Here is a 23,691-nt window from a genome sequence, read left to right as displayed (position 1 = left end):
AGAATTGATGAGGGAAAAAAGGTGAGTGGTGCGTTGAGGTATATGTGGAGTCAAAAAACGTTATCTATGGAGGCAAAGAAGGGAATGTATGAAAGTATAGTAGTACCAACACTTATATGGATGTGAACCTTGGGTGGTAAATGCAGCAGCGAGGAGATGGTTGGAGGCAGTGGAGATGTCCTGTCTAAGGGCAATGTGTGGTGTAAATGTTATGCAGAAAATTCGGAGTGTGGAAATTAGGAGAAGGTGTGGAGTTAATAAAAGCATTAGTCAGAGGGCAGAAGAGGGGTTGTTGAGGTGGTATGGTCATTTAGAGAGAATGGATCAAAGTAGAATGACATGGAAAGCATATAAATCTATAGGGGAAGGAAGGAGGGGTAGGGGTCGTCCTCGAAAGGGTTGGAAAGAGGGGGGTAAAGGAGGTTTTGTGGGCTAGGGGCTTGGACTTCCAGCAAGCGTGCATGAGCGTATTACATAGGAGTGAATGGAGGCGAATGATACTTGGGACCTGACGATCTGTTAGAGTGTGAGCAGGGTAATATTTAGTGAAGGGATTCAGGGAAACCGGTTATTTTCATACAGTCGGACTTGAGTCCTGGAAATGGGAAGTACAATGCCTGCACTTTAAAGGAGGGGTTTGGGATATTGGCAGTTTGGAGGGATATGTTGTGTATCTTTATACGTATATGCTTCTGAACTGTTATATTCTGAGCTCCTCTGCAAAAGCAGTGATAATGTGTGAGTGTGGTGAAAGTGTTGAATGATGATGAAAGTATTTTCTTTTTGGGGATTTTCTTTCTTTTTTGGGTCACCCTGCCTCGGTGGAAGACGGCCGACTTGTTGAAAAAAAAAAAAAAATAGTTACAACAGTGTTTGTGCAGTTAGTGTGTAGTAAATGAAGAGAAAAACGTACAAAATAGTGCTCACATTGGTCTCACAGGCCATAAAAGTTACTTGAAAAAAAACAAAATAAAAAATAGAAAATACTGAAAAAACTAAATAAACTAAAACCAGGTGAGCGGCAGTTGGCACTGTTGCTGTATGCTGGTCATTTTCTGTCAACTTCACGCCTCCATATCTTGGTAAGTATTGATGGTAAAAATTTTTTGTTTAGCCTATAATATTTAAAAAAAAAAAAACGATCTTTTCATAAGTAAAAAATTATTATTTTTTTTTTTAATTTTTCGACCCTGAGAACAAGTCTGGGAGAGGGCCTGTCAACCCTGAAAGAGTTAAGAAAAAGAGGATAAATAAATATACAAGATATGATGAGGGGCAAAATAACAGTAGTTTGTTGGACTACATATTAGTAGATAAAAGACTGTTGGGTAGAATACAGGATGTACATGTTTATATAGTTCTAGCTGCAGTGTGTGTACTAAGTAAATAGCATACAAGGAGAATGGAAACAGCAAGTAAGAGAGAAGTGAAGATTTATAAACTAGAGGAGAAGGCAGTCAAGGTAAGATATAAACAACTATTGGAGGACAGATGGGCTAGTGAGAGTATAGGCAATGGAATAGATGTATGGGGTAAGCTTAAGAATATAGTGTTAGTGTTTTCAGCAGAAGTTTGTGGTTATAGGAAAGTGCGTGCAGGAGGGAAGAAGAGCAATTGGTGGAAAGATGATGTAAAGAGTAGCAAGGGAGAAAACATTAGCATACGAGAGGCTTTTATAAAGCAGAAGTGATGCAAGGAGGGAGGAGTATGTAGGGAGAAAGAGAGAGGTTAAGAGAGTGGTGAAGCAATGCAAAAAGAGAGCAAATGAGAGGGTGGGCGATGTTAACAACAAATTTTGTTGAAAATATGAAAAATTTTAGGAGTGAGATTAATAAGCTGAGAAAGCCTAGGGAAAGAATGCATTTGTTAGTTAAAAATCGGAGAGGAGAGTTATTAAATGGAGAGTTAGAGGTATCAGGAAGATGGAGGGAATATTTAGAGGAATTGCTGTGATTTCATGTATAAGGCAACGATTAGTAACATCTTATAGGAGTGAGGAAGAACCAGTTGTGAGTGCGAGGGAGGTTTGTGGGGCAGAGAGTAGAATGAAAGGGGGTAAAGCAACTGGGATTGATGGGATAAAGATAGAAATGTTAAAAGCAGGTGGGGATGTAGTTTTGGAGTGGTTAGTATTTATATTTAATAAATACATGAAAGATGGCGAGAATATTTTGAGGAACTTTTAAATGTCGATCAAGAAAGGGAGGCGGTAATTTCATGCACTGGCCAGGGAGGTATACCATCTTTCAGAAGTGAAGAACAGGATGCGAGTATGGGGGAGGTGCGCGAGGCATTACATAGAATGAAAGGGGGTAAAGCAGCTGGAACTGACAGGATCATGACAGAAATGTTAAAAGCACGGGGGGGGGGGATATAGTGTTGGAGTGGTTGGTATTTTTGTTTATTAAATGTATGAAAGAGGGGAAGGCACCTAGGGATTGGCAGAGAGCATGTATAGTCCCTTTATATAAAGGAAAGGGGGACAAAAGAGATTGTAAAATTTATAGAGGAATAAGTTTACTGAGTATACCAGGAAAAGTGTAAGGTAGGGTTATATTGAAAGAATTAGAGGTAAGAAAGAATGTAGGATTGCAGATGAGCAAGGAGGTTTCAGAGTGGGTAGGGGATGTGTAGATCAAGTGTTTACATTGAAGCAAATACACCTACCATCCGACTTACGACCGAGTTTGGTTTCGAAAAACAGGTCGTAAGTCGAAATGGACGAAAGTCGAACTTTACTACTGAATATCAACATCACATTTTTGTAATGACTATTTTATTGTTTTATTTTGGTATTTCATGTTTTACTTTACCTTTTATGCTGTTAGTACTGTATTTTATACTGTAAGGTTTAGGATAAACACTGTGTACAACATAAATAGTTGTTTATTTCCCAGAAATTTGGCAAAAAAAAAAAAAAAACACGGTCGTAAGTCGAGTGGTCGTAAGTCGAGCAGGTCGTAAGTCGGATGGTAGGTGTATATTAGCAGGTCATAAGTAGGATGGTCGGTGTATATTAACAGTATTTAGATAAAGGTAGGGAAGTTTTTATTGCATTTATGGATTTAGAAAAGGCATATGATAGAGTGGATAGGGGAGCAATGTGGCAAATGTTGCAAGTATATGGAATAGGTGGTAAGTTACTAAATGCCGTAAAGTTTTTCTGAGGATAGTGAGGCTTAGGTTAGGGTGTGTAGAAGAGAGGGAGACTACTTCCCGGTAAAAGTAGGTCTTAGACAGCGATGTGTAATGTCACCATGGTTGTTTAATATATTTATAGATGGGGTTGTAAAAGAAGTAAATGCTGTGATGTTCAGGAGAAAGGTGGGATTAAATTCTGGGGAATCAAATACAAAATGGGAACTGACACAGTTGCTTTTGGCTGATGATACTGTGCTTATGGGAGATTCTAAAGAAAAATTGCAAAGGTTAGTGGATGAGTTTGGGAGTGTGTGAAGAGGTAGAAATTTGAAAGTGAACATAGAAAAGAATAAGGTGATGAGGATATCAAATGATTTAGATAAAGAAAAATTGGATATCAAATTGGGGAGGAGTATGGAAGAAGTGAATGTTTTCAGATATTTGGGAGTTGACGTGTCGGCAGATGGATTTATGAAGGATGAGGTTAATCACAGAATTGATGAGGGAAAAAAGGTGAGTGGTGCGTTGAGGTATATGTGGAGACAAAAAACATTATCTATGGAGGAAAAGAAGGGAATGTATGAAAGTATAGTAGTACCAACACTCTTATACGAGTGTGAAGCTTGGGTTGTAAATGCGGCAGCGAGGAGGTGGTTGCAGGCAGTGGAGATGTCCTGTCTAAGGGCAATGTGTGGTGTAAATATCATGCAGAAAATTCAGTGTGTGGCAATTAGGAGGTGTGGAGTTAATAAAAGTATTAGTCAGAGGGTTGAAGAGGGGTTGTTGAGGTGGTCTGGTCATTTAGAGAGAATGGATCAAAGTAGAATGACATGGAGAGCGTATAAATCTGTAGGGGAAGGAAGGCGGGGTAGGGGTCGTCCTCGAAAGGGTTGGAAGGAAGGGGTAAGGGAGGTCTTGTGGGCGAGGGGCTTGGACTTCCAGCAGGCGTGCACGAGCGTGTTCGATAGGAGTGAATGGAGACGAATGGTATTTGGGACCTGACGAGCTGTTGGAGTGTGAGCAGGGTAATATTTAGTGAAGGGATTCAGGGAAACCGGTTATTTTTATATAGCCAGACTTGAGTCCTGGAAATGGGAAGTACAATGCCTGCACTCTAAAGGAGGGATATGGGATATTGGCAGTCTGGAGGGATATGTTGTGTATCTTTATACGTATATGCTTCTAAACTGTTGTATTCTGGGCACCTCTGCAAAAACAGTGATTATGTGTGAGTGAGGTGAAAGTGTTGAATCATGCTTTAAGTGTTTTCTTTTTGGGGATTTTCTTTCTTTTTGGGTCACCCTGCCTCGGTGGGAGATGGCCGACTTGTTAAAAAAAAAAAAATATGAAAGAGGGTAAGGTACCAAGGGATTGGCAGAGAGCATGCATACTTCCTTTGTATAAAGGCAAAGGGGATAAAAAGAGTAAAAATTATAGGGGAATAAGTCTGAGTAACTGGTAAAGTGAATGGTAGAGTTATTATTGAAAGAATTAAGAGTAAGACAGAGAGCAGGATAGCAGATGAACAAAGAGGCTTCAGGAAGGGTAGGGAGGGAGTAGACCAAGTGTTTGCAGTGAAACACGTAGGTGAACAGTATTTAGATAGGGGTAAAGAGATATTTGTGGCATTTATGGATTTGGAAAGGCATATGATAGGGTGGATAGAGGGGCAATGTGGCACATGTTGCAAATGTATGGAATGGTAGGTAGGTTACTGAAAGTGGTGAAAAAGTTTTTACGAGGATAGTGATGCTCAGGTTAGAGTATGTACGCGAGAGGGAAATTATTTCCCAGTAAAAGTAGGCCTTAGACAGGGATGTGTGATGTCACCATGGTTTTTTTTTATTTTATTATTAACACACTGGCCGATTCCCACTAAGGCAGGGTGGCCCGGAAAAGAAAAACTTTCACTATCATTCACTCCATCACTGTCTTGCCAGAAGAGTGTTTTACACTACAGTTTTTAAACTGCAACATTAACACCCCTCCTTCAGAGTGCAGGCACTGTACTTCCCATCTCCAAGACTCAAGTCCGCCCTGCCGGTTTCCCTGAATCCCTTCATAAATGATACTTTGCTCACACTCCAACAGCACGTCAAGTATTAAAAACCATTTGTTTCCATTCTCTCCTATCAAACACGCTCACGCATGCCTGCTGGAAGTCCAAGCCCCTAGCACACAAAACCTCCTTTACCCACTCCCTCCAACCTTTCCTAGGCCGACCCCTACCCCGCCTTCCTTCCGCTACGGACTGATACACTCTTGAAGTCATTCTGTTTTGCTCCATTCTCTCTACATATCCAAACCACCTCAACAACCCTTCCTAAGCCCTCTGGACAACAGTTTTGAATATCCTGCACCTCCTAACTTCCAAACTACAAATTCTCTGCATTATATTCACACCACTAATTGCCCTCAGACATGACATCTCCAATGCCTCCAGCCTTCTCCTTGCTGCAACATTCATCACCAATGCTTCACACCCATATAAGAGCATTGGTAAAACTATACTCTCATACATTCCCCTCTTTGCCTCCAAGGACAAAGTTCTTTGTCTCCACAGACTCCTAAGTGCACCACTCGCCCATTTCCCCTCATCAATTCTATAATTCACCTAATCTTTCATAGACCCATCTGTTGACACGTCCACTTCCAAATATGTGAATACATTCACCTCCTCCATACTCTCTCCCTCCAATCTGATATCCAATCTTTCATCACCTAATCTTTTTGTTATCCTCATAACATTACTCTTTCTTGTATTCACTCAATTTTCTTCTCTTACATACCCTACCAAATTCATCCACTAACCTCTGCAACTTCTCTTCAGAATCACCCAAGAGCACAGTGTCATCAGCAAAGAGCAACTGTGACAACTCCCACTTTATGTGTGGTTCTTCTTCTTTTAACTCCACGCATCTTGCCAAGACCCTCGCATTTACTTCTCTTACAACCCCATCTATAAATATATTAAACAACCACGGTGACATCACACATCCTTGTCTAAGGCCTATTTTTACTGGGAAATAATCTCCCTCTTTCCTACATACTCTAACTTCAGCCTCAACATACTCCTAAAAACTCTTCACTGCTTTCAGTAACCTACCTCCTATACCATACACCTGCAACATCTGCCACACTGCCCCCCTATCCACCCTGTCATACACCTTTTCCAAATCCATAAATGCCACAAAAACCTCTTTAGCCATATCTAAATACTGTTCACTTATATGTTTCACTGTAAACATCTGGTCCACACACCCCCTACCTTTCCTAAAGCCTCCTTGTTCATCTGCTATCCTATTCTCCATCTTACTCTTAATTCTTTCAATAATAACTCTACCATACACTTTACCAGGTATACTCAACAGACTTATCCCCCTATAATTTTTGCACTCTCTTTTGTCCCCTTTGCCTTTATACAAAGGAACTATGCATGCTCTCTGCCAATCCCTAGGTACCTTACACTCTTCCATACATTTATTAAATAATAGCACCAACCACTCCAAAACTATATCCCCACCTGCTTTTAACATTTCTATCTTTATCCCATCAATCCCAGCTGCCTTACCCCCTTTCATTTTACCTACTGCCTCACAAACTTCCCCCACACTCACAACTGGCTCTTCCTCACTCCTACAAGATGTTATTCCTCCTTGCCCTATACACGAAATCACAGCTTCCCTATCTTCATCAACATTCAACAATTCCTCAAAATATTCCCTCCATCTTCCCAATACCTCTAACTCTCCATTTAATAACTCTCCTCTCCTATTTTTAACTGACAAATCCATTTGTTCTCTAGACTTCCTTAACTTGTTAATCTCACTCCAAAACTTTTTCTTATTTTCAACAAAATTTGTTGATAACATCTCACCCACTCTCTCATTTGCTCTCTTTTTACAATGCTTCACCACTCTCTTAACCTCTCTCTTTTTGTCCATATACTCTTCCCTCCCTGCATCACTTCTACTTTGTAAAAACTTCTCATATGCTATCTTTTTCTCCCTTACTACTCTCACAAACTTCTGCTAAACACTAACACTACATTTTTAAACCTACCCAATACCTCTTCGACCCCATTGCCTATGCTCTCATTAGCCCATCTATCCTCCAATAGCTGTTTATATCTTACCCTAACTGCCTCCTCTTTTAGTTTATAACCCTTCACCTCTCTCTTCCCTGATGCTTCTATTCTCCTTGTATCCCATCTACCTTTTACTCTCGTGTAAGTACAGGTCCGCCATCACAAATCCGGGAATCAGTTATTCGGTTCCTTCAGTTATTCGGCACTAATTTTGGCTGGCATAATTTCAAATTTCCAGGGTCGCCACACCAACCTGCTGGTACTGTTTGGTGGTGCTACTTGCTGCACAAGTCATTCCAATTCCTTTTTCTCCATTTATTGTTTTAACCTGCTTACTTTTAGCCCTAGCCATGGTTCCAATGAATAAAAGAAATGCTTCTCATTATGTGAAGCACCGACACAGTACATTATCCATTAAAGATAAGGTGGCTTGGGAGCCACTGTCGATTGTCACGAACTCCGTCTCATGAAGCAGGAGAATATGCTTTATTATTACGCTAATATCAACACTACAGCTTATTTGCCTATCACAATTGATCTAATATGACATAATAAACAATATAAATAACATAAAACATGTTAAATACTCCAGAATAAATAATATTTGGCGTAATACCGAGCAGTTCAACGAAGGTACGAAGAGGATATGGTATACAAATACCATTCTCCTATCCCTGTCTTGGGGGCTTGTATTAGAGAAAACAGAGTGTAGCACAGGGCTAACTGTGATATACACTCGCACTGCACTATAAACCTGAAACAAAAAAGTTATTTTCTCTATATAGATTATCACACACAGCAGCATACGTGTAGAGAACCTAGGATAACCCAAAAAAGGTCAACGTGGCTTATTTCTAGTACCTGGCTTGGGTTAGCCATATATGATTTTTGGTAAATATTCGATTCCCAGCCAGGATAGAAACATTAGGCATGTTTCTTTACACCTGTTGTTTATATTCACCCATCAGTAAATGGGTACCTGGGTGTTAGTCGACTAATGTGGGTGTTATCCTGGAACACTGACCTAATTTTCTTGAAATACTCTGCATAACAAGTGGCTTTCTATATAGTAGTATGTCACCGATGTCAGCTAGGCTTGTATACCTTGTACATGTACGTGTAGTAAATAAAGATATTATTATTATTATTTTCTCAGTTGTTTGTTGGGTTATCTTATTCAAACTTGGGCAATGTATGATGGAAAGATATTTCTTAACGTACACCAAAAATGAAAGAAGTCAGACCATAAATAGCGGAGCTCACTTCTCAGCAATTAGCAGCCGCTTAGTGGTATATTTTTGTATGGTTTTTATGGTTATATTCTCATTTTTCGGTCTCATTTCATAGAATGAAAGATATATTACAGAAATAGATGTGATTTTGATTGCTTTCATGACGAGAAGTACCTTGAAATTGCGCTCACAGTAGCGAAAATGTTCTATTCTTTAGCGAAGCTCAAAAGTAAACAAATGACATCACCATCCAATACCTGTCCACCTGCCAGTCCAAATTCCAATACGTAGTCAAGAATGGGTTGACATTATTTATACAATTATTACAATAGTGCAGCAGTCTGCATAACAGTAAATCTTCTATTTTTTTGTGTGAATAAAAATTCCAAATGGTAAGCAAGAGTAGTATAAGAGGGGCCTGTAGCCATGACTAATGAACAGAGAAAATGTTATTTTAGTGCCAGGAATGTCTGCATTGTTTATTCTGGACCCTATTTTGAAATTGGCATCTGTTGAAATTTGTGTGAAATCGGCCAAACTGACAATTTCTGACCACTTAATTGGGTAGTTGAAATAAGTGAATGGGTGGTTTCTTGTACTCAGTTGACAGACTAGAAGTAAGTTTATTCAGGTATACACAAATACAGTTACATAGATCATCATACATAGCAGTGTATGTATAGATAATCTAGGATAACCCAAAAAAGTCAGACAAAGTGACTTATTTCCAGTACCTGGCTAGGACTTGCCATATATGATTTTTGGTAAATATTTCTTTTTTCTCGGTTGTTTGTTGGGCTATCTCATTGAAACTTGGGCAATGTATGTTGGAAAGATGCTTCTTAACGTACAACAAAAATAAAAAATACAGACGATAAATAAGGGAGTTCACTTCTCAGCCATTAGCCGCCTCTTTGCAGTATATTTTCGTATGGTTGTTATGGTTGTATTCTCATTTTTTTGGACTCATTTGATAGAATGGAAGATATACAGTGGACCCCCGGTTAACGATTTTAATCCGTGCAAGAGGGCTCATCGTTATGCGAAATAATCGTTATGCGAATTAATTTTCCCCATAAGAAATAATGGAAATAAAATTAATCCGTGCAAGACGCCCAAAAGTATGAAAAAAAATTTTTTTTACCACATGAAATGTTAATTTTAATACACACAAACTGAAAAAGGCATGCACAATTACATGACACTTACTTTTATTGAAGATCTGGTGATGATTGATGGGATGGGAGGAGGGGAGAGCATTATCTTCTTACTGTTTAGAAGGGGAATCCCCTTCCATTAGGACTTGAGGTAGCAAGTCCTTTTCTGGGGTTACTTCCCTTCTTCTTTTAATGCCACTAGGACCAGCTTCAGAGTCACTGGACCTCTGTCGCACAACAAATCTGTCCATAGAGCTCTGTACCTCCCGTTTCTTCAAGACTTTCCTAAAATGGGCCATAACATTGTCATTGAAATAGTCACAAGCACGGCTTGCAACAGCTGTGTCAGGGTGATTTTCATCTATAAAGGTTTGCAGTTCAAACCACTCTGCACACATTTCCTTAATCTTTGAAGTAGGCACAATGGATTCCACAACTGGCATAGGCTTCTCAGGGTTAGCCCCAAACCCTTCAAAATCTTTCTTAATTTCCATACTAATTCTCACCCTTTTTACCACAGGGTTGGCACTAGAAGCTTTCTTGGGGCCCATGGTCACTTATTTTCCAGAAACACCACCGAAAACACTGTAATAATACGAAATATTCCGAGTGTATGCTTGGATGTTACCGCGGAGGCTGGCTGGTAAACAATGGGACGGCCGGCACATGTGAGGGCACATTGGACGTGTCTCGGACGAAAATCGGTATGCGGGTTTTTAATCGGTATGCGGGGCAAAAATTTTGCGATAAAAGTAATCGTTATGCGGAAAAATCGCTATGCGATGCCATCGTTATGCGGGGGTCCACTGTATTATAGAAATAGACATGATTTTGATTGTTTTCATGACGAAAAGTACCTTGAAATTGAGCTCAAAGTAGCGGAAATGTTCGATTTTTGCCAATGTTCAATGAACTTTAAGTCAAGCTGGTTAATTTTATTAAGTGTATTCTAACCTAACCACTCTAAGCCGGCAAACTCAGTAATCCGGCACACTACAGGTCCCAATGATGCCGGATTGGTGATGGAGGACCTGTACAACTAAAAAGTAATCTGATATATCTGTGGCCCCTCTATAAACATGTACATGCTTATTTAATATATTTTTAGATGGCGTTGCAAGAGAAGTGAATGCTCGGGTGTTGGCAAGAGGTGTGGGGTTAAAAGATAAAGAATCTAACACAAAGGGGGAAGTTGTCACAGTTGCTCTTTGCTGATAACACTGTGATTTTAAGGGATTCTGAAGAGAAGTTGCAGAGGTTGGTTGATGAGTTTGGTAGGGTATGTAAAAGAAGGAAATTACAAGTCTATATAAGAAAGAGTAAGTTGATGAGGATAACTAAAAAATTAGGTAACAGAAGATTGGATATCGGATTGGAGGGAGAGAGTATGGAGGTAGTGAATGTGTTCAGATATTTGGGAGTCGATGTGTCAGCAGATGGGTATATGATGGACGAGGTGAATCGTACAATTAACAAGAGGAAAAAGGTGAGAGGTGCACTGAGGATTGTGTGGAGACAAGGAGCTTTATCCATGAAAGCAGAGGGTAATGTATGAGAGTATAGTTATACCAACACTCTTGTATGGGTGTGAGGCATGGGTTGTGAATGGTGCAACAAGGAGAAGGCTGGAGGCAGAGGAGATGTCATGTCTGAGGGCAATGTGTGGTGTGAATATAATGCAGAGAATCCATAGTTTGGAGATTAGGAGGATGTGTGGGATTACTAAAACTATTATCCAGAGGGATGAGGAGGGGTTTTCGAGATGGTTTGGACATGTAGAGTGGCTGAAATGAAATAGAATGACTTCGAGAGTGTATAAATCTGTAGTGGAGGGAAGGCAGGGTTTGGGTCAGCCTAGGAAAGGTTGGAGGAAGGGGGGTAAAGGAGGTTTTGTGTGCGAGGGGCCTGGACGTCCAGCAAGCGTACATGAGCGTGTTAGATAGGAGCGAATGCAGACAAATAGTTTTTAAGACTTATCGTGCTGTTGGAATGTAAGCAAGGTAACATTTTTGAAGGGATTCAGGGAAATCTTAAGGCCAGACTTGATTCCTGGAAATGGGAAGTACAGTGCTGACACTAAAGGAGTGTTAATGTTGCAGTTTTATAACTGTAGTATAAGCATGCCTCTGGCAAGACAGTGATGGAATGAGTGATGATGAAAGTTTTTCCTTTTTAAGCCACCCTGCTTTGGAGGGAAACGGCCAATGTGTTAAAATAAAAAAAAACTTATCACGGTTTTCTAACACACTATGAAATTTGGGAAGCACTTCTGTAATAATCATATTTACATGCAATCTCAAAGTGAAGTCAGTCTATAATGGGTTTACTGTATTACTACTAACAGCACTGTTGCTATCAGATAACATTGCCATGCAATAACACTAGTGTTCCCTTACCAAATATTACTCAACAACCTCTCAAGTAAGCTATGAAGTAAAGGTACATTTTTCATGAATATGAATTTTAATTTAATTTAATTTTAATTTGATTTAAATTAATTTAATTTAATTTATTTTGATTTTTAATTTAATGGATATGATTTTGTAGTAGGTTGGTAGACAGCAACCGGCCAGGGGGGTACACCCGTCCTGCCAAGTGAGTGTAAAACGAAAGCCTGTAATTGTTTTACATGATGGTAGGATTGCTGGTGTCTTTTGTCTGTCTCATAAACATGCAAGATTACAGGTACGTCTTGCTACTTCTACTTACACTTAGGTCACACTACACATACATGTACACACGTTTATTTATACACACTCATCTGAGTTTTCTTTGATCTTAATAGTTCTTGGTCTTATTACTTTTCCTTTTATATCCATGGGGAAGTGGAATAAGAATCTTTCCTCTGTAAGCCATGCGTGCTGTAAAGGTCAACTAAGATGCCGGGAACAATGGGCTAGTAACCCCTTTTCCTGTAAAGATTACTAAAAAGAATAAGAAGAAAATTGTCAAAGTGGGAAGTCTGAATGTGCATGGATGTTGTGCAAATGATAAGAAAGAGATGATTGTGGATGTTATGAATGAGAAGAAGCTGGATGTCCTGGCTTTAAGTGAAACAAAACTGAAGGGGGTGGGAGAGTTTTCAGTGGAGAGGAATAAATGGGATTAGGTCAGGGGTTTCTAACAGAGTTAGAGCTAAAGAAGGACTAGCAATATTGTTGAAGGATAAGATATGGCAGGAAAAGAGGGACTATAAATGTATTAATTCAGGGATTATGTGGAGTAAAATACAGGTTGGATGTGAAAAGTGGGTTATAGTAAGCATATATGCACCTGGAGAAGAGAGAAGTGTAGAGGAGAGAGAGAGATTTTGGGAAATGTTGAGTGAATGCATGGGGAGTTTTGAACCAAATTTGAGAGTACTTGTGGTTGGGGATTTCAATGCTAAAGTGGGTAAAAATGTTGTGGAGGGAGTAGTAGGTAAATCTGGGGTGCCAGGGGTAAATATAAATGGGGAGCCTTTAATTGAGCTATGTGTAGAAAGAGATTTGGTAATAAGTAATACATATTTTATGAAAAAGAGGATAAATAAATATACAAGGTATGATGCAGCATGTAATGAAAGTAGTTTGTTAGATTATGTATTGGTGGATAAAAGGTTGATGGGTAGGCTCCAAGATGTACATCTTTATACAGGGGCAACTGATATATCAATCATTATTTAGTTGTAGCTATAGTTAGAGTAAGAGGTAGATGGGACAAGAGGAAGGTGGCAACAAGTATGAGGGAAGTGAAAGTGTATAAACTAAGGGAGGAGGAAGTTCGGGTGAGATATAAGCGACTATTGGCAGAAAGGTGGGCTGGTGCAAGTATGAGTAGTGGGGGGGTTGAAGAGGTTTGGATGAGTTTTAAAAATGCAGTATTAGAATGTGGGGCAGAAGTTTGAGGTTATAGGAGGGTGGGGGCAGGAGGAAAGAGGAGTGATTGGTGGAATGATGAAGTAATGGGTGTGACAAAAGAAAAAGTTAGCTTATGAGCAGTTTTTACAAAGTGTTATAAGAAGAGCAGAGTATATGGAGAGTAAAAGAAAGGTGAAGAGAGTGGAGAGAGAGTGCAAAAGGAGAGCAGATGATAGAGTGGGAGAGGCACGGTCAAGAAAATTTAATGAAAATAAGAAAAAATCTTGGAGTGAGTTAAACAAGTTAAGAAAGCCTAGGGAACATATGGATTTGTCAGTTAAAAACAGAGTAGGGGAGTTATTAGATGGGGAGAGTGAGGCATTAGGTAAATGGCAAGAATATTTTGAGGAACTTTTAAATGGTGAGGAAGAAAGGGAGACGGTAATTACATGCACTGGCCAGGGAGGTATACCATCTTTTAGGAGTGAAGAAGAGCAGAATGTAAGTGTGGGTGAGGTACGAGAGGCATTACGTAGAATGAAAGGGGGTAAAGCAGCTGGAACTGATGGGATCATGACAGAAATGTTAAAAGCAGGGGGGGGATAGTGTTGGAGTGGTTGGTACTTTTGTTTAATAAATGTATGAAAGAGGGGAAGGTACCTCGGGATTGGCAGAGAGCATGTATAGTCCCTTTATATAAAGGGAAGGGGGACAAAAGATATTGTAAAAATTATAGAGGAAAAAGTTTACTGAGTATACAAGGAAAAGTGTACGGTAGGGTTATTACTGAAAGAATTAGAGTTAAGACAGAATGTAGGACTGCGGATGAGCAAGGAGGTTTCAGAGTGGGTAGGGGATGTGTAGATCAAGAGTTTACATTGAAGCATATATGTGAACAGTATTTAGATAAAGGTAGGAAGATTTTATTGCATTTACGTATTTTGAAAAGGCATATACATGTACTAGAGTGGATAGTGGAGCAATGTGGCAGATGTTGCAAGTATATGGAATAGGTGGTAAGTTACTAAATGCTGTAAAGAGTTTTTATGAGGATAGCGAGGCTCAGGTTAGGGAGTGAAGAAGAGAGGGAGACTACTTCCCGGTAAAAGTAGGTCTTAGACAGGGATGTGTAATGTCACCATGGTTGTTTAATATATTTATAGATGGGGTTGTAAAAGAAGTAAATGCTAGGGTGTTCAGGAGAGGGGTTGGATTAAATTATGGGGAATCAAATCCATGGGGAAGTGGAATAAGAATCTTTCCTCCGTAAGCCATGCGTGTTGTAAAAGTCAACTAAAATGCCGGGAACAATGGGCTAGTAACCCCTTTTCCTGTAAAGATTACTAAAAAGAATAAGAAGAAGAAAATTGTCAAAGTGGGAAGTCTGAATGTGCGTGGATGTTGTGCAAATGATAAGAAAGAGATGATTGTGGATGTTATGAATGAGAAGAAACTGGATGTCCTGGCTTTAAGTGAAACAAAGCTGAAGGGGGTGGGAGAGTTTCAATGGAGAGGAATAAATGGGATTAGGTCAGGGGTTTCAAATAGAGTTAGAGCTAAAGAAGGAGTAGCAATAATGTTGAAGGATAAGCTATGGCAGGAAAAGAGGGACTACAAATGTATAAATTCAAGGATTATGTGGAGTAAAATAAAGATTGGATGTGAAAAGTGGGTTATAGTAAGCGTGTATGCACCTGGAGAAGAGAGAAGTGTAGAGGAGAGAGAGAGATTCTGGGAAATGTTGAGTGAATGCGTGGGGAGTTTTGAATCAAGTGTGAGAGTAATGGTGGTTGGGGATTTCAATGCTAAAGTGGGTAAAAATGTTATGGAGGGAGTAGTAGGTAATTTTGGGGTGCCAGGGGTAAATGTAAATAGGGAGCCTTTAATTGAGCTATGTGTAGAAAGAAATTTGGTAATAAGTAATACATATTTTATGAAAAAGAGGATAAATAAATATACAAGGTATGATGTAGCACGTAATGAAAGTAGTTTGTTAGATTATGTATTGGTGGATAAAAGGTTGATGGGTAGGCTCCAGGATGTACATGTTTATAGAGGGGCAACTGATATATCGGATCATTATTTAGTTGTAGCTACAGTTAGAGTAAGACGTAGATGGGAAAAGAGGAAGGTGGCAACAACAAGTAAGAGGGAGGTGAAAGTGTATAAACTAAGGGAGGAGGAAGTTCGGGCGAGATATAAGCGACTATTGGCAGAAAGGTGGGCTAGTGCAAAGATGAGTAGTGGGGGGGTTGAAGAGGGTTGGAATAGTTTTAAAAATGCAGTATTAGAATGTGGGGCAGAAGTTTGTGGTTATAGGAGGGTGGGGGCAGGAGGAAAGAGGAGTGATTGGTGGAATGATGAAGTAAAGGGTGTGATAAAAGAGAAAAAGGTAGCTTACGAGAGGTTTTTACAAAGCAGAAGTGTTATAAGAAGAGCAGAGTATATGGAGAGTAAAAGAAAGGTGAAGAGAGTGGTGAGAGAGTGCAAAAGGAGAGCAGATGAAAGAGTGGGAGAGGCACTGTCAAGAAATTTTTATGAAAATAAGAAAAAATTTTGGAGTGAGTTAAACAAGTTAAGAAAGCCTAGGGAAAGTATGGATTTGTCAGTTAAAAACAGAGTAGGGGAGTTAGTAGATGGGGAGAGGGAGGTATTAGGTAGATGGCGAGAATATTTTGAGGAACTTTTAAATGTTAAGGAAGAAAGGGAGGCGGTAATTTCATGCACTGGCCAGGGAGGTATACCATCTTTTAGGAGTGAAGAAGAGCAGAATGTAAGTGTGGTGGAGGTACGTGAGGCATTACGTAGAATGAAAGGGGGTATAGCAGCTGGAACTGATGGGATCATGACAGAAATGTTAAAAGCAGGGGGGGATATAGTGTTGGAGTGGTTGGTACTTTTGTTTAATAAATGTATGAAAGAAGGGAAGGTACCTAGGGATTGGCGGAGAGCATGTATAGTCCCTTTATATAAAGGGAAAGGGGACAAAAGAGATTGTAAAAATTATAGAGGAATAAGTTTACTGAGTATACCAGGAAAAGTATACGGTAGGGTTATAATTGAAAGAATTAGAGGTAAGACAGAATGTAGAATTGCGGACGAGCAAGGAGGCTTCAGAGTGGGTAGGGGATGTGTAGATCAAGTGTTTACATTGAAACATATATGTGAACAGTATTTAGATAAAGGTAGGGAAGTTTTTATTGCATTTATGGATTTAGAAAAGGCATATGATAGAGTGGATAGAGGAGCAATGTGGCAGATGTTGCAAGTATATGGAATAGGTGGTAAGTTACTAAATGCTGTAAAGAGCTTTTATGAGGATAGTGAGGCTCAGGTTAGGGTGTGTAGAAGAGAGGGAGAATACTTCCCGGTAAAAGTAGGTCTTAGACAGGGATGTGTAATGTCACCATGGTTGTTTAATATATTTATAGATGGGGTTGTAAAAGAAGTAAAAGCTAGGGTGTTCGGGAGAGGGGTGGGATTAAATTATGGGGAATCAAATTCAAAATGGGAATTGACACAGTTACTTTTTGCTGATGATACTGTGCTTATGGGAGATTCTAAAGAAAAATTACAAAAGGTTTTACAAAGGTTAGTGGATGAGTTTGAGAATGTGTGTAAAGGTAGAAAGTTGAAAGTGAACATAGAAAAGAGTAAGGTGATGAGGGTATCAAAGGGTATCAAATGATTTAGATAAAGAAAAATTGGATATCAAATTGGGGAGGAGGAGTATGGAAGAAGTGAATGTTTTCAGATACTTGGGAGTTGACGTGTCGGCGGATGGATTTATGAAGGATGAGGTTAATCATAGAATTGATGAGGGAAAAAAGGTGAGTGGTGCGTTGAGGTATATGTGGAGTCAAAAAACGTTATCTATGGAGGCAAAGAAGGGAATGTATGAAAGTATAGTAGTACCAACACTCTTATATGGATGTGAAGCTTGGGTGGTAAATGCAGCAGCGAGGAGACGGTTGGAGGCAGTGGAGATGTCCTGTCTAAGGGCAATGTGTGGTGTAAATATTATGCAGAAAATTCGGAGTGTGGAAATTAGAAGGTGTGGAGTTAATAAAAGCATTAGTCAGAGGGCAGAAGAGGGGTTGTTGAGGTGGTTTGGTCATTTAGAGAGAATGGATCAAAATAGAATGACATGGAAAGCATATAAATCTATAGGGGAAGGAAAGAGGGGTAGGGGTCGTCCTCGAAAGGGTTGGAAAGAGAGGGTAAAGGAGGTTTTGTGGGTGAGGGGCTTGGACTTCCAGCAAGCGTGCGTGAGCGTGTTAGATAGGAGTGAATGGAGACGAATGATACTTGGGACCTGACGATCTGTTGGAGTGTGAGCAGGGTAATATTTAGTGAAGGGATTCAGGGAAACCGGTTATTTTCATATAGTCGGACTTGAGTCCTGGAAATGGGAAGTACAATGCCTGCACTTTAAAGGAGGGGTTTGGGATATTGGCAGTTTGGAGGGATATGTTGTGTATCTCTATACATATATGCTTCTGGTTTAGAAAGACACGTAAGCAAACACTATAACATATTTATTAGAAAACGTTTCGGTCCTGGGACCTTGATCACTTCTAACATACAGAGGTAGAAAGACATTATATATAGGCGGAGAGTGAGATGTGACGCACGTGACCTGAGGAATGTCATAAGAACATAAGAATGGAGGAACACTGTAGAAGGCCTACTGGCCCATGCGAGGCAGGTCCTTATCAAAACAACCTCTGCCTATGATGAGGACCAGTAGACGATGAAATCATGTGACTCCTGTGTTGTTGGGTTGGTACTGCTTAAGTATCATGTATGCCAATGTTTTTGAAATTTTGTAGTTTCCAGTGTTGCGTTCTATAGTGTCGGTGACGGTGATTAGTGAGGCTTCTAGGCACCGTCGGCGTCTGAGGTCTGGTTCGGTGAGAACGAGTTGTGCCTCGTTCCAGTTCATCAAATGCCCCGTGGAGTCTCTGTGGAGGACACAGGCGTACCTTACATTGTCTCTGTTAGAGGCATTTCGATGCTCATTCAGGCGGACTGCAAGATCTCTGCCTGTCTCGCCTACATATTTCTTGGGACAGAACCCACAGGGGATAGTGTAGACGCCTGCTGTAGAAGTTAGAGGTGTGGGGCTGCGTTTAGTAGTGAGGTCTTTGATAGAGGATGTGTTTATGGTGGAAACGTTGATGTTACTCATAGCAAGTGCCCGGCGAGTATTCGTGGCAACATCGCCACATGGGAGTATACTATGAACTGTTTAGGGGGCTGTTCCATGGGCGGTTTGTTGAGGATAGCTTGTGCCTTGAGTCTGCAATCTCGGATGAAGAAAGATGGGAACTGAAGACGTGTAAAGGCTTGTGTTATGTAAGTGCATTCTTCTTCTAGAAAACAAGGGCTGGAGATGCGAAGAGCTCTCAAGAAGAAGCCAATGAGGACTCCTCTCTTAGTGCGGGTATCTTGGTGTGAATAAAAGTGTATAAGATCGTCCTTGTTGGTAGGTTTTCTATACACTTTGAAGAGAAGTTTGTCACTGTCGGGAGATCTGCACAGTAGAACGTCGAGGAAAGGAAGTTTGCCATCATTTTCGAGTTCAAGTGTAAACTTTATTGATGGTTCAACTGCATTGATCTTGTTGAGAAGGGCCTGGATATTGAGACGTCTTGGATAGAAAACCAATATATCATCAACGTATCTTAGCCAGGTAACGGTGTTGGGAATGAGGGTGCTGAATTTCTCTGTCTCCAAGTTTTCCATGAAGAGGTTGGCAAGCACAGCACTGAGCGGGCTGCCCATTGCCATTCCAAAGCATTGTTTGTAACAGTTGTCCTGATACTTGAAGAAGTTGAAATTAACACACAGTTCCACTAGATCGATGAAATCTAGAAGAGGTAAAGGGAGGTCGTGGTTTTCAGTGAGCCTCTGTCTCAGAATGTTGATTGCAGCGTCAGTAGGAACGTTGGTAAAGAGGGCTGTGACATCGAAGGAAGCCATGCTTTTGTTTTTGACATTCAGGTTGGAAATTCAGGTCACGTGCGTCACATCTCACTCTCCGCCAATATATAATGTCTTTCTACCTCTGTATGTTAGAAGTGATCAAGGTCCCAGGACCGAAACGTTTTCTAATAAATATGTTATAGTGTTTGCTTACGTGTCTTTCTAAACCAACTTGTCGGTATTTATTACCAAGGTTTATACCATATATGCTTCTAAACTGTTATATTCTGAGCACCTCTGCAAAAGCAGTGATAATGTGTGAGTGTGGTGAAAGTGTTGAATGATGATGAAAGTATTTTCTTTTTGGGGATTTTCTTTCTTTTTTTTGGGTCACCCTGCCTCGGTGGGAGACGGTCGACTTGTTGGAAAAAAAAAAAAAAATTCAAACACAAAATGGGAATTGACACAGTTACTTTTTGCTGATGATACTGTGCTTATGGGAGATTCTAAAGAAAAATTGTAAAGGTTAGTGGATGAGTTTGGGAGTGTGTGTGTAAAGGTAGAAAGTTGAAAGTGAACATGGAAAAGATTAAGGTGATGAGGGTATCAAATGATTTAGATAAAGAAAAATTGGATATCAAATTGGGGAGGAAGACTATGGAAGAAGTGAATGTTTTGAGATACTTGGGAGTTGACGTGTCGGCGAAGGAAGGCGGGGTAGGGGTCGTCCTCAAAAAGGTTGGAAGGAATGGGTAAGGGAGGTTTTGTGGGCGAGGGGCTTGGACTTCCAGCAGGCAAGCATGAGCATGTTCGATAGGAGAGAATGGAGACTAATGGTATTTGGGACCTGGCCAGCTGTTGGAGTGTGAGCAGGGTAATATTTAGTGAAGGGATTCAGGGAAACCGGTTATTTTTATATAGCCGGACTTGAGTCCTGGAAATGGGAAGTACAATGCCTGCACTCTAAAGGAGGGGTTCGGGATATTAGCAGTTTGGAGGGATATGTTGTGTATCTTTATACGTATATGCTTCTAAACTGTTGTGTTCTGAGCACCTCTGCAAAAACAGTGATTATGTGTGAGTGAGGTGAAAGTGTTGAATGATGATGAAAGTATTTTCTTTTTGGGGATTTTCTTTCTTTTTGGGTCACCCTGCCTCGGTGGGAGACGGCCGACTTGTTGAAAAAAAAAAAAACATTAATTTTGTACACATGACCCAATATGTTCACCTATTAATACATCACATCTTGAATCAGACCTGTGAAAACTTCAGTTAATCTACATAAAGCCCAATTTCCCACCACACAGCTTAGTATAATAAAGAATTTAAGAATTACACAACATACCTGTTAAAGGTTTCAAAGTGGAGCACATACATGCTTGGTGTATTACCTGCCTAAAAATGCTAACAAAATGTAATTAAAATCCATGTTATAACATACTTATTAAGAGCATCCATTTCTGAGTACAGTGCTTCCATCTCCTCAACAGGTGGGTTGGTTGCACTTCTTGCTGTAGTCACACTCTCATCCGGTGTAGCATTATCTGGTCTGTTTTCACAAACAGAATCAGTTTCCATAACACCTGAATCTCTTACTGGCTCAGCTACCTGAAATGTAAAATATGCATAACTTAAAAATAACCCATGTAATGGGATACTCATATACATTACAGTTTAAGAATTTTTATTAATTCCCAACATGGATATGTACTAATAGATGGGTTGGAAGGAAGGTGCTTAAGGTGGAGGTGAACATTAACCCCCTGAAGTATGGCATGGCATACCCAGAAATTAAAATTCCTGTGTCTGAGGGGGATGGAGGAAGTTTATTTTACACACACACACACACACACACACACACACACACACACACACACACACACACACACAGTGGACCCCCGGTATTCGATGGCATTGGTATTCGATAAATCCGGTATTCGATGCATTACATCGCAAAAAATTTGCCTCGGTATTCGATATAATTCGTACGAGACGTGTCCACATGTGGCCTGAACTGCCCCATGTGTGCCAGTGTTTACAAGCCAGCCAGGGTGCGCGCTTCTGGATACATTCGGCACGTTCCATATTATCTCTGTGTTTGGTGCTTGTTCTGCAAAATAAGTCACCATGGGCCCCTAGAAAGCTTCTAGTGCCAACCCTTCGAGAAAAAGCGCGCTAATGACTTATGAAATGAAGAAAGAGATAATTGCAAGGTAACAAAGTGGAGTGCGCGTGTCGGAGCTCGTTAGGTTGTATAATGAACCCCAATCAACCATCTCTACTATAGTGACCAGGAAAACGGAAATCAAAAAAGATGTTCTTGCAAAAGGTGCAACTGTGATTACGAAACAGTGACCGCAAGTGTTAGAAAATGTTGAGAGACTGTTATTGGTGTGGATAAATGAACAACAGATAGCAGGAGATAGCATCTCTCAAGCGATCATTTGTGAAAAGGCTAGGCAGTTGCATGACGATTTGGTAAAGAAATTGCCTGCAACTAGTGGTGATTAATATCGAATACTGGGGGGACCGGCCGACTTGAAAAAAAAAAAAAAAGTATATATATAATATATATATACATAATCATATTATATATATATATATATATATATATATATATATATATATATATTATATATATATTTTTTTTTTTTTTTCAACAAGTCGGTCGTCTCCCACCGTTATATGTTATATATATATATATATATGTTATATATATTATATATATATATGTTATATATATTATATATATATATATATATATATATATATATATATATATATATATATATATATATATATATATATATATATATATATATATATATATATATATATATATTTTTCAACAAGTCGGCCATCTCCCACCGAGGCAGGGTGACCCAAAAAAAAGAAAGAAAATCCCCAAAAAGAAAATACTTTCATCATCATTCAACACTTTCACCACACTCACACATTATCTCTGCTTTTGCAGAGGTGCTCAGAATACAACAGTTTAGAAGCATATACGTATAGAGATACACAACATATCCCTCCAAACTGCCAATATCCCAAACCCCTCCTTTAAAGTGCAGGCATTGTACTTCCCATTTCCAGGACTCAAGTCCGACTATATGAAAATAACCGGTTTCCCTGAATCCCTTCACTAAATATTACCCTGCTCACACTCCAACAGATCGTCATGTCCCAAGTATCATTCGTCTCCATTCACTCCTATCTAACACGCTCATGCACGCTTGCTGGAAGTCCAAGCCCCTCACCCACAAAACCTCCTTTACCCCCTCTTTCCAACCCTTTCGAGGACGACCCCTACCCCTCTTTCCTTCCCCTATAGATTTATATGCTTTCCATGTCATTCTACTTTGATCCATTCTCTCTAAATGACCAAACCACCTCAACAACCCCTCTTCTGCCCTCTGACTAATGCTTTTATTAACTCCACACCTTCTCCTAATTTCCACACTCCGAATTTTCTGCATAATATTTACACCACACATTGCCCTTAGACAGGACATCTCCACTGCCTCCAACCGTCTCCTCGCTGCTGCATTTACCACCCAAGCTTCACATCCATATAAGAGTGTTGGTACTATTATACTTTCATACATTCCCTTCTTTGCCTCCATAGATAACGTTTTTTGACTCCACATATATCTCAATGCACCACTCACCTTTTTTCCCTCATCAATTCTATGATTAACCTCATCCTTCATAAATCCATCCGCCGACACGTCAACTCCCAAGTATCTGAAAACATTCACTTCTTCCATACTACTCCTCCCCAATTTGATATCCAATTTTTCTTTATCTAAATCATTTGACACCCTCATCACCTTACTCTTTTCTATGTTCACTTTCAACTTTCTACCTTTACACACATTCCCAAACTCATCCACTAACCTTTGCAATTTTTCTTTAGAATCTCCCATAAGCACAGTATCATCAGCAAAAAGTAACTGTGTCAATTCCCATTTTGAATTTGATTCCCCAAAATTTAATCCCACCCCTCTCCCGAAGACCCTAGCATTTACTTCCTTTACAACCCCATCTATAAATATATTAAACAACCATGGTGACATTACACATCCCTGTCTAAGACCTACTTTTACCGTGAAGTAGTCTCCCTCTCTTCTACACACCCTAACCTGAGCCTTACTATCCTCATAAAAACTCTTTACAGCATTTAATAACTTACCACCTATTCCATATACTTGCAACATCTGCCACATTGCTCCTCTATCCACTCTATCATATGCCTTTTCTAAATCCATATATGCAATAAAAACTTCCCTACCTTTATCTAAATA

The 23,691-nt window shown here is 39.8% G+C and overlaps 1 protein-coding gene across 4 annotated transcripts in view; it reads right to left on the bottom strand.

Moving 5' to 3' along the window:
* The window catches only part of LOC128685937 (large proline-rich protein BAG6), a 264,734-nt gene that overhangs the window by 161,156 nt on the left and 79,887 nt on the right, over positions 1 to 23,691 (bottom strand). For all 4 annotated transcript variants that reach the window (XM_070083407.1, XM_070083409.1, XM_070083410.1 and 1 more), the window contains exon 6: positions 20,826 to 20,992. In XM_070083407.1, coding sequence (XP_069939508.1) covers positions 20,826 to 20,992 — 167 coding nt within the window. The remainder of the gene's footprint in view (positions 1 to 20,825; positions 20,993 to 23,691) is intronic.

The sequence above is a fragment of the Cherax quadricarinatus genome, chromosome 9 (genome assembly GCF_038502225.1).
Source record: "Cherax quadricarinatus isolate ZL_2023a chromosome 9, ASM3850222v1, whole genome shotgun sequence".
NCBI classification, from domain to species: domain Eukaryota; kingdom Metazoa; phylum Arthropoda; class Malacostraca; order Decapoda; family Parastacidae; genus Cherax; species Cherax quadricarinatus.
Note: the sequence above shows the minus strand (reverse complement) of the source record. Positions and strands in the feature narration are given on the sequence as shown.